This window comes from Strix uralensis, chromosome 4 (assembly GCF_047716275.1).
Source record: "Strix uralensis isolate ZFMK-TIS-50842 chromosome 4, bStrUra1, whole genome shotgun sequence".
NCBI classification, from domain to species: Eukaryota; Metazoa; Chordata; class Aves; order Strigiformes; family Strigidae; genus Strix; species Strix uralensis.
Window position 1 is genome coordinate 50,689,340 of NC_133975.1, and position 12,021 is coordinate 50,701,360.

Sequence of the window (12,021 nt, forward strand, 5' to 3'; positions counted from 1 at the left end):
GGAGGACTGGGCCAACAACAGTGCTGTGAAATTCAACAGGACAAGTGCATAGCCCTATACCCAGAATAGGACAACCCCATCCACCAGCACAGCCTGGGGTCCGGCTGGCTTGGGATGTGGTGGAGAATATGTTGAACACAAGCCAGCAGTGCATCTTCGTGGCAGTGAAAGCCAAGCTGTAATAGGGGAGACTCAGATGGGAGAGAAGGAAAAAAGTTCTGCCCCAGGAGAACAGTGTAACTCTAGAGTTCAGAGAGGTGGTGGCACCTTCATCCTTGGCAGTCATCAACCCTCACATATACAAGGTCCCAAGCAACCTGACCTGGCTGTGAGCATGGCCCTGCTTAGAGCAGGGGATGGACAGAGACCTCCTGAGGTCCCATCCTGCCTAAACCTGCCCATGATTGTATTATCTCCTGATCTGTCCTGTCCACTATGTGTGTCTTGCAGCTGCCACAACACAGCTCAGGGAACACCTCAACCCATTTTACTGTACCTCTTATCCTTTGAGCGGGCTGCCTACATCCACAAATAATTAGAACAGTCCCCAGCCTGTGGGGCTGCTACCTTCCAGAAAAGAAAAAAACACTTAGGTAGGGCATGTTTTACATAGGCTTTCTGGTGTCTACTGAGAGGGGAATGGGGGTCTGCTTTCAGGTCTCACTTGGAACAAGGGCTGATCACAGTAGGAGTGGGGGGGTAAACCAAGGCAACATTAACTCGCTCGCTGCCATTCTTGGGACAGATGATCTCCGTCAGTCCCTCTGGTCTCGGCTGACTCAGCAGTTCTCCTGTGAATAAGGGAAAACAATGAAAACATTTAAGCATCAGCAAGGCAGTTTTTGCAATTTTTGCTTTTAACATGCCCTTCCCCTTCTCTCCTCACCAAGTAAACATCCAGGACCGATGCAAGTGAGCACTGTAAGAGGGCTTACTGGTCCTGCAAACCAAGCAGGTCTCATCTGCGTAACCATGGTGAATGTCCTGGTGATTGCAGCTTGGAGACATGCTGCTCCACACAAACGTAACATCTGCCATCTTTCCTGTCTCTACTTTGAATCACTGCACACAGACTTGAGAGCTCCTTAGGGATTCATAGCATCTAGATAGAGCCTAATGAGATGGAGGTTTTAGGAGTAGGTGTTTTAATTAGGCTTTGAGGGCAGATGGGATCCAGAAGTTTACCTTCAATCTCCACGAAAGGGAAGAAACTGCCCTGTAGCATCAGCAGGAAATTGGTAGACAGATAAAGCTACAGATACAAGCCTTATTATTCACATCTGTGTACTACAGCCATCCACACCCACAAAGCTACCCAAAAAGCAGCTGTCTTTCAGTTCAAGCAGAACTATGCTACAAGGACCCTACCAAGACCACCCTCTTTGGTACGAACCAGAAAGAAGATGGTTTGAAAGCACTGCTACAGACATGATTTTTGCATCACTTCAGTATTTCTCCTCTACAAAATTCCAGGGAGGACCTCAAACCAGCCACGGACAAATGGTTTGACCTTTTCTGACCTGTACGTTACCTCCTGTTCTGTCCCTGAGCAACCCTGCCCATTGCAGCTGTCCAGCCATTGCTCCAGTACTGCAATTTCTGAGCTGGAGGTACCTAGGAGCTGGAGAGACCCTGCTATTCTGTGATGGCTGGCCAGCTGCAGGGTGCCTCTCTTAGCTGCCAGAATAATATTTAGAAGCACGGAAAAATACTCAAGAGGATTCCCTAACGCCCCTCTCCCTGGGCACGCTTGCCACAGCTGTGGTGGGACTGCTGCTGCGTCCTGTCATGGCTCTGGGCCACACTATACTCTACTGAACGTGCAGATCCCAGCTCCCAGATGTCGTCTCTTCCCTAACGGAGGCAATACCAGCTCCGTATTGAGTCAGTAGCAGCTGGGGGCTCTCACACCGCATGGTATCCCTCTGCTAAATGAGTTGTGTCAGCTCCGCTGTTCAAGCGCCAAGTTGGCAGCTCCCCACTGCTGGCACCCTTGCAGCAGCATGTAGTCCAGGGCAAGACGCAGATCAGCACAGCGAGAGGGGAAAGCCAGGTGCTGAGATGTGCCCCGCTCCAAGGAACACATCCCCAACAGCTTGCTCAGAGTGACTCAAGTTTCCTCCTGGCTCCACTCCACACATGACTGGCCCCAGCCGGGCAGATTCCCCAGCCATTGACATGCCATCTCCTCAGCGTGGTCCAGCCACAGCTTAGGCACCCACTAGCAACAGAAGACCTACCAGTCTGGCAAAGACAATATGAGATGGCAGCATCCATGCCCAGAAATGACTCAATTCTTCTGCTGAGTGTGCCCACATCGGTGCCCAACAGCCCTACCCAAGGCAGAGGCACCAGGCCACAGCTGGCTTGTGCCAGCTAGATCAGCAACTTCCTTTACAAAGGCAAGCCAGCTGTAAGCGGGCTGCAGTCACAGGTCCACAGAAAACTCTGCACCCATCAATCAAGCAGCCATCGTGAGCAGTCCCTGCTTCCACTAAAACACTCAAGACGGATAGCCCTTGGACTCCCCTATTTTGAAATGCATTTGCAATAAATTATTCTGCTGTTAAACAAAGGACATCAGAAAAATGTCTCCCTGTGTCTAGCTGCGATTGCCAGGCACCCCCGAAAAAACAGAAGAGAAATTACGCTTCGAAGAAGTACTGCCCAGCCTGTGCAGCAATGGCACAACAGTCAGCCCCATCATGCCCGAAGCGCCCCAAATGCCGCTTCCCTCCTCTCCTCCGCACACTATTTCTCTTCTCACTTTCATGGAAAAGCTGATCTAAAACTCCTTGTTTTTTCCAAAGCAAGAACACAGCGTTTGGTATCACGAAAGCAGAGGGGAGAGCTTGCCAGGGAACACACACACACACAGTTCCTGTTGAGGGATACCCCACCTCTGGGGCCAGTAATTCCAGTTTGCCCCCATGGTCCGCAATCTGAATTCACATTCTGCTTGAATATCTGCCCTCATCTCACACCCACACTCAAACCTGAAGTGGCAGAGCAGCTTTTAAGCCACACAGTCTCCCAAAACAGAAGAATCGTGATGGTATTTGCAATTCAAAGTTAAATCTGCAAGGCAGCATCCTCAATTACGTGAGCTGTCACACACTGAAAGCAGCATTGCACCCCATCAAGCACGTACACCACAGGGCTCCACTCCGTGTCCCAGTGATTCCCAGGTTGACTTCCAAACTGCAGAATTGCTAACAGTACTGAAAACACCAGCTCTGAAAGATGAGTCATAAAATCAGTGCACCATTATGTGCTTTAAAGACAGGGCTAATATCCATTAGATCTTAGACCAGAGGAGTGCAGTAACACTGGTCTGTCTGCTTGAGCCTTCATTCCCATTTCCACCTCCCCACTTCAGGAATCCTTAGATAGAGATTTCTCAAGCAGAGGAGATTGCTGCAGGGTAAAATAAATGCCTGATTAGCAGGCAAAACCCTTCCCACAGCTTCCTCAGTCAACCCTTGTTTTCTTTATGGCTTCACCTTTCCCTCTAGGTTGCCTCTGGGATAAAGCTCACCTCACTCTGTCCCCAGCCCCATCCACACCCTCTCCAGCCCCACTCCCATTTCCTGCTGACATACACATTGCTCCCCAAAAGAAAGACTTTTCTCACAGTTACTCCGTGAGATACATCACGCACCAAGCGGGCAGAAGGCCACCTGTGCATCCTTCCTATTCCTGCCCTCCCAACTAAAGGATGTCCCACTGCCTTCCCACCACAGTGTTCCATCCCCTTGTCTTCGCAGACTGCTCACCTTTGCTGCACAAACTCACCACAGTACTAAACCAGGCATAACTATTTAAATCACACTTCACATCACTGCTAAATAAAAGCCAGTGCAAATCCCATTGCAATATGCAATCTTCAGAGCTGTAACAAACTAGCATTGAGACACTTCTTGGATGCAACCTTCCAGGCCCAGTCTCTTGGAGGTTTCAGAAAACTCATGTTTCTATTCAGATATTATTCAAACTGCAGGAGATCAGAAATAAAAGTCTTCAGGGCTGTGGCAAAATGTGAAAGAGGAGATCAAACGAAGTATTGCACTGATACAAAAGAAAAAGCAAAGTGCCTGGCATGTGGTGCTGTTTGCTTGGTTTAACTGTTAAGTTTAAATGTAGTTGGAGCAACCCATGTCTGCAGCACTTGTTCTGCCCCTATGTACAGACTAGCCAGTCTGTATTTTGATTGCACATTCCTTCATGAGCATGTCACAAATTTTACTGGAAACCTCAGTTCTGCCTGCCCCCTCTGAAAGGTTGCCCTGCAATAGCACACACACAAACCACAAAGCTTATCCTAATCTCAACGTGACCTTGGTTTTAACGTTAACTTCCACAGAAGCCACTAAGGTCTTAACCAAAACTCCAACTACTTTGTCTTAAGGCTAAAGACTAACACAGTTGAGTTTCTGAAGAAAAATCCCATCTCCCAGGAGACAAATCTGTATCACTAAGATTATTCAGCTGATTTAGGAGCATGAGCCCTATTTGCAAAGGCACTTTAATGCTGGGTACTTGCTGACCAAGGCCTGATTGTTAGATGATCCAAGTCCTAGTTCAGGTGATAGCAGAGAGGCACCCACCAACTCTGGTTAAAAGCATCTGCAGACAGCAGATACTTTAGAACATGCTGCTTTGCTGCCTCTCCATTTACAATGGCACAGATGGTGCAGAGGAGTTGCATCTGTCCCATGGCCACCCTGATGGCATTTTTGTATAGAAACAGGTCTCCACAACTGGGTAAAATGTGCTGTACACAAAGCTAAGGCTGAGACACAAACCTAGACCCTGTCATGAAACTACCATGGTTGGTTTTGGCTGTAGCACAAGCTGGTTTGTAAACTCCCCCAGGCAGATGGGCTGAGTCATGCTGTCCGCACCATTTAAAAGAAACCTGCTACCCGTGGGCGGCCACAGGCAAAGGTAGGAACAAACCTTCAGCCATGCCTAAAGCTCTACCAGAAGGGCCTGTTTCCTCTCAGCATTAGCCAGCTCACCCAAAGCAGGTATTTCTATGTCAGCAAGATGTTCTTTGCTGCCACTGTTTTATCCCAGAACAGACACAGGCACAGCCAACTTTGAGCTGCTTGTGCTGGGCTCCCAGGCCAGGCCAACACCTGCAGCCCACAAGGATAACTGAATGTGCCAGACAGAGCACAACCATGTATTGCCACTCAGTGCACAAGGAAGATGTTTCTACTGCCATATATGCCCAGGAACACAGAAAAGCATCGTGTACAATTTTGGTCGAGTTCAGAGTTAGGCCCATTATTCCTTCTGTCCTTAATTTACTGTGATTTGGGGAGGGATGCCTCCCTTGGAGCCTATGCCAGCTATCAGACCCATGCATGCTGCAAAGCACACTTCACTGGCCTTTAGGAAATACCCATGAAATGCCAGATACCCATGACAAATCAGAGAGTTAGGAAGGAGGCTGACAGCAAGAAAAGCAACTACTTGCAGGAGTGTTCGGTTACTCCACGCTGGCAGCCAGACAAGGCCCACTGTAAGCCTACTTGGCTGCCTAACAGAGAGAAGGATTTTGCACACAAGGAGGAAAATCCCAGCCAGACCATTTGCTTTCACACAGTTCCCACTGCCACAGCCGTGCTAAGTGGCACAAGGTTCCCTGTTCACATGTCAACAATCTGCAGCAAGGGCACAGGGGTGAGAGATTCTGCTCCAGCCTGCCATGCCATCTTCTTTCTCTCAGAGCTCCTAAGAGAACACATTTGCACAGTATCAGCCTGATGGTATTTCTCATTTTCATTCTGTAATTCCTGCTGAAAGGATCTGGGCTCTATTGGGACAAACAGCTAGCAGTGGATGAGCAGGACCCTTGCCCTGGCTCTGTGGTGTTGCTTCTCTCTCTTCAGTCTGCTTGGAACCTTGAAGATACATCACCCATGCTTTGTGACAGGAGCATGAGACAGCCAAAACCAAGCTGTTCCTACATCCTGCCCTGCCTCAGCACTGTCCCACTCACTCCACCCCATGCCCCAGAGCTGCTCCAACCACATACTCACTGTTTTTTCAAGCCCCACTGCTCATTTGCTCTCCTACCCCAAATCCCTTCTCACTCTTCCTCCTTGTTGAAGGCCTTTAGACACCAACCACAGCAAGTGGGGTTGGCAGGAGATAACTTTACATCTCAGCTTCCACTGCTTCTCTGTCAAGCCTCCTTTGACTAATCCTTGCTCGTGACATCTCTCAGCATAGCACCCAGCAGTCATGCCTTCAGAAAAGTAGAGAATAAAACACTTCAACCAACACTGTCTGCATAGCAAAAGAATGTGTCCTATGCTCGGTTTCCAATAGCAGTCAGAACGCAGGGCTCACAAGAGAGCCCCAGGTCCCAGGACACCTCTCTGCTTCACATGCAGTCCTACTCCTTTTCATCCATGAAACTGCGAAGAGATTGGGGTTAGAAAAGCTACAGCTTCTCTGCTTGGCTCTTAGTTGGTTTGAGGTTCAACAGCTGGAGCACTTGCACAATTAGATCAAACCTGTCACAGAGGCAGGATGAGTTGAATAGCCATGTGCACAGATTTCCCTCTCTGCTGTAAGCACAGGCAATGCCCTCACACACTGGGACTTTGCAGCCAGCTCTACAGTAGACAAGAAATCTGTCAGGAGTCTTCGCAGAAGGAGGGGGAAGGAGATGGTGTCTCACACCACGCCTGCTTCTACTCCACACCATTTAAATCTTGTCTTCACCACTCTCTGCTTGGATGAAACGAATGAGTTGCTTCCTGCAAATGTTGCTGTGCACAATACACAAGCTTATTCTCAAGCACTGCACACAGAAAATACTGCTCTGTATTGGTATGAACTTTTAATATGCTCCTTGCAGCTCTGTCTGCATGTCACGCACAAAAATATTCACCAGAAAGTTAGAACTCTGCCCTTTCCTTGATTTCTGGAGTCCTGAGCAACCTTATCTACCTGGCCTGCTTGAAGCAGAGGGTTGGATAGACCTCCAAGTTAGGATTTCATTTTCTTCTCACTGGAGGCTATTGTCCTGGCTGCAAACACAACAAAAATAAAGAAGCTGAAAGCAGAGACATCACAAAAGGGAGCAGAGCAGGGTGAAATCCACATTATGAACAGAAAGTTTCATGAGCCTCACATTGCAGTCCCAGTTAAAGGAGCTTAAAACTAGCAAACAAACCCAACAAAAATCCGAGCCTGGAAAGGTGCCCCAGTGGAAAAAAGCAAGAGAGAAGAAAACTCTGTTAAGTAAGCACTGATCACAGCAGCAGGCTGGTGAGCAGAGCCACCCATCAGGTACAGCACATGCTCAGGAATAAATCAGCTTGAGATTAAATATAGTTAAAAAGAAAAGGAAGGCTTGAAAACAAAAATAGAGCTTGCTCTGGAAATGCGGAGTGGGAAAGGTGGCCAGTTGCAAGGTAGAAGACCAACCTGCAGAGATGAGTATGCAAGGCCAGAAGCTGAGAGCACAGAGAAAAGGATGTGGAGAGCAAGGAAGAGGGTTAGAGCTTTCCAAAATATGCAAAAGGAACTGATGGCAATTTGCCATTTCTCCTTTGCAGGGATCAAGGCCAAAAATGTCAGCGGTGACACCTTCCTCAAACACAGAGTAGTCTCCTGCGGGTGCTCAGCTCCACTCCAGAGCACCACAACTGCCAGAGGGGCAAGCTCTGCCCTGGGGCTGCTGGCTGACCCAGGCACTACAGAGCTTTCCAGCTCTTGCATTCATAGCACCAGCTGCCTCTCAAGCCAACACCTCATCTGTAGGCCTCACAGCTCTGGCTGTGGATATGTATATTGCTCACCTTGAATATTTCCCCCAGCTGGCTGCACAGGAAAATGTTTTCCCAAGGCTCTTAATTCATGCCAGATGACAGAAACACAAAGCAACCTCCTCAGTGGATCTCTGGAAACAGGCAGGAAAGCTTTTCAGGTTGGAGTTGACAGGTCTAGGTCAAGCTTTAGGACCTAGAGCTGCTGTTCCCCAGGCCAGGAACCCCAGACCTGCTGCAGAAGCTGCACTCCGCTCAGTTGACGCCCAAGCAGCTTTCCCCACTGCAGATGAGATCACCCTGCACTTTTATCTCCTACCCATGGAGCTACCAGGTTAATCACCCGGGCGAGAAGCCAGGGGCCATGCCAAAGGGTAAGGTGCTCTGCAAGGCCTGCCCAGGAGACACAGGGAGCCAGATGCTGTACCTGGCAATCTCTACCTCTAATTTTAGCCACTCAGGGAAGAGGAGAGGTCACACAAACACCAGCTAGAGACTTGAAGGCTTAAGGAGGTTAAACACCCTCCTCCTTTCCCCAGTCATGACAGGGTCAGCCAGCTCTTAACCCCTCCCTGTCACAGCAGAAGACACTGACACACCTCAGCAGTTGCAAAAGCTCTGGGGAAGCCTTTGGCACTGGACCAAGCGTACCTCTGGGTGGAGAACTGGAGTGGAAAGCATTCTGGATGCTCGACTCAGCAGCTACAGGAGGGTAATTATTCAAGATGCTAATTTACATCTATCCACTAATTTCCCCAACACAAGTTACTTGAGATCATCCCTTACCAGTGTGGCAGTACAAGGTTTCCGAGTACGAAACTTGGAAAACTCTATGTTTGCCCCAAAACATTAATTATTCTTTTCTCAGGCATATATAAGTTAATTATAGTTAGAACTGGAATTCAATTCAAAACAAAACAAAAAAACCCACACATTCCCCAGACCACATAATTTGGTGCTTCCTATCTCCATACTCACAAACGAGAAGGGAGAGAGCAATAGGAAATAATCAAAACATTATTTTAACTCCAGTCATGAAGGTTTGAGCCATTCTCTCTCCTTCTGACAGTTTGAAATAAGCAGCTCGGAGAAATAAAGGATGGTTGACATCTACCTAATTCCTAAGCCAGTGCAGGTAACTGATCTACCATCAGTGTGGCTATACAACACATGCAACATCTTGCTCCTCTTTCCGCAACTCATGAAATAGTGAGCACAGAGAGCATTTATGCCAGGTAACACTGACACCTCAGCAAGAGACTTGCCATGAGGAGAAAAGGCTGTGACTTTGGACACCACCATCCCCTAGAAAAAGATGAGGCAGGGAGTGAACATGATGCCATTTCTCCACTCTGTCCCATCAAACTCAAATCTATTTCAAATAGTATTTCAGCATGAGCAGCTTCCCTTGTCCAGCTTTGTCTCTACTTGTTCTGCTGGGCGCTCCATACTCCTTCTCCCTGTACAATGGGGAAGGTGGAGGCAAGCCACCTCTGCCCATGAGTGATCAGAGCAGGCACTGGAGAAAGTAACTGACCAAAGGGGGCAAGTAAACACCACAGCATGAAGGCTCAGGAAAATGAGAGGGAGCACTGAGGAAAAGCTGAAATTGAAAACAAAGCATCCTCCAAATTACTGAACATTTTGCTGCCCTTCTAATATCTAAAAAGATCCTTGAATTGGCAGGTTGCAACACAGCACTTTCAGATGACTGCAATACAAAGCCATGAAAAATTGATTTGCTTCATTAACATTTTAGGACCTTATTAGCTGGAACAAAAATTGACTGTCAAGGCATTTTAAGGGAGAGTCACGGTGTAATGAGATCAGTGCGAATTATCCTCATCCTAGAATAGAAACAGGCCCATCACTGGGTAACCAAGCCCAGAATCTACCTTTTGGTTATTTTTAATTCCTCCCTTTCAGGCATATCTGCCATAAGCACTTTCTTATTCTGCCAAGGCAAGAAATGAGCTGGAGAGAAAGCTGCAGCCAGTCCCGACCTGTCTGCCCTCACCCAGTAACAGCAAGGCACGACTGCACACAGAGCATTCACCCGAACACTAGACACCACCAGCTACACCTGGGCCAAATAGCAACCATTCCCACCAGCCGTGAGCCCACCTTTCCAAACAGTAATTCCAAAGCTATTACACTCCCAATACAGAGGAGATGCTGAGCCTTGTTTCATCCAGACCATGATGCATGCTGCAGGTCCCACTAAAGGAAAAAAAAAAAAAGAGTTTAAAAGAGTTCTCAAAGACTTTACTATGATAAACAAAGTTAACAGGCAGAGTTCACCGAAGTCTGCAGGGAGCTACCAGGACTGGTCAGCATCCTGCTAGCTCTGGCTCTCTGTGTTTGGGTCACAACAAGTTAATAGCTGGCCACGTGAAAAGCCAAGCCTTGGAGGGGAGCTTACAAGGCTCAGTCCCATGGACTTCCAGCCTTATGCAACTGATGAGGCAGGGCCAAGTCTCAGCCTGCCTCTCCGCTAAATTTAGAGAATTAGGCAAGCCTGCAAGACATTTTTCTTCACAATAGTTTGGCCACGGTATTGCACCCAGAACTGACTCATTGTTTTTCTGTCTGCTCCAACCTAAGAACTAGGAAGCCTCAATGCAGGTACTGCAAGGGACACGTGAGAAAAAAAGAGGCAATCCAGCACCCAACACAGGCTGCAGAACTCCCTGCTGCAATAGGCTGTAGATTAAAGGAGCTCACAAAGGTTCACAGAGACAGAACAAGTAACTGGCAAAGTGTCTTTAAGCATTACTAAAGAGACAAATCCCTGTGGTGAAGATAGACAAAGGCTGGGAGAGCACTTGGGACAAGTTTTTTTCCCAGTTGGCTTGCTCCTTCCCCACAAGATGTCTACGTATACCATGGCTGAAGGTAGGATCCTGGCTATGCAGCCCCTCTTCTGGAAGTTCAGCAAAGTCCAGGTGAGGAATGAAAGACTCTGCCACAACAACCCTTTTTTTTTTTTTTTTTTTTTTAAATTTACCTGCCCTTCGCCAGCCAAGAAAACCAAACCAAAACACCCATGCATGACATATGTGTACATGTGTTGCCCAACAGTTTTCCCTGAGATTAAATAAACTCTTTCCTGGGTAAAAGTAACTTGGCTCCATGAGTTTCTGTTGCCTTAGGGCTACTCCAAGGCTTCAGTGTGTTCCGCAAACTGAACTGGAGGGAGCTGTATTTTCAAACCTGTGTGGTAAGTATTCTCTTCCAGATCATTTAAGGTGAGATGCATGTGCAATACCCGGCTGTAAAGCTATTTTGGTCACTCTAAAACCCTCACTGTTGAGCAAGACAACCACAGAGCCCACTTAAGCAAAGGAACAAATTATTTTTTTCTCCCTTCATCAATTACTGGTCTAAGGAGCAAAGTCTAAACACTGTGTAAGTCCCTCTCAGGCTCAAATGTTAAATCAAGTAAGTGTTTTTACCTGTTAATTCAAACAACTTGAACTCATCCCTGTTTTAATCTATTAACATGACTTTCTATAGAAGCCACTTTACTGTGGAATTTGATCTATGCACATACATTGCAGAATTTATTCTAGGCTTGTGCTTAACTGGAGCAGAATGCCTCCTTGGTTCTTCTACAAAGCTACTCACTTCCTGCTAGTTAATAACACCACACTACATACTGACCACACGTATGGCTTTAGCTGAGTAGGAACCTGCAGGATCCCAGAACTTTCCTTAATTACAAGGGTATCAGACCTAACTTGCTTCTCTGCATATATTTTTTCCCTTTACACTGAAGCTTCATGAGTACATCCTTAGGTCAAGTATTTCTTCCTTGTGAGACAGAGGGTGATGCAGATTTGCATGAAGCTATACAGCTGACATCAAAGGGGAGAGGAGCAGAGCACTGAGACCAGTGGCCAACTCTCCTCTTGGTCTCACAGGTAAGGCTGGTGTCTTCTATAAAAGCATTGCTGGTGCACATGGCAGTGCCCAAACAGAGCCTGAGTTTCCCTATGCCAACAGAGGTGGAGAACTGATTTTTGTTTCAAATCTTCTCCATTTGTTTGGTTTAAAGCATTTTTATTATTACCAAAATTGCTGTCTTTGAAGTCTGAGTGAGCTTTGCACTGCTCAGTGGTCAAGAACAAAGCTCTGTCTGTCCTTTTACTATTAAGAGCTTTTACTTGTCCCCTTTTCCGGAGGGGATGAGAACTAATCTTTTAAGTCTTTTTTTTTTTTTTTTTTTTTT

The 12,021-nt window shown here is 47.3% G+C and overlaps 1 protein-coding gene across 2 annotated transcripts in view; it reads right to left on the bottom strand.

Annotated features, from left to right (window-relative positions):
• The window catches only part of MFHAS1 (multifunctional ROCO family signaling regulator 1), a 35,339-nt gene that overhangs the window by 5,016 nt on the left and 18,302 nt on the right, over positions 1 to 12,021 (bottom strand). For both annotated transcript variants that reach the window (XR_012628740.1, XM_074866695.1), the window contains exon 2: positions 665 to 791. Coding sequence is in view for 1 of the 2 variants with exons in the window: in XM_074866695.1 (XP_074722796.1) it covers positions 665 to 791 (127 nt within the window). In the remaining variant the exon portion in view is untranslated. The remainder of the gene's footprint in view (positions 1 to 664; positions 792 to 12,021) is intronic.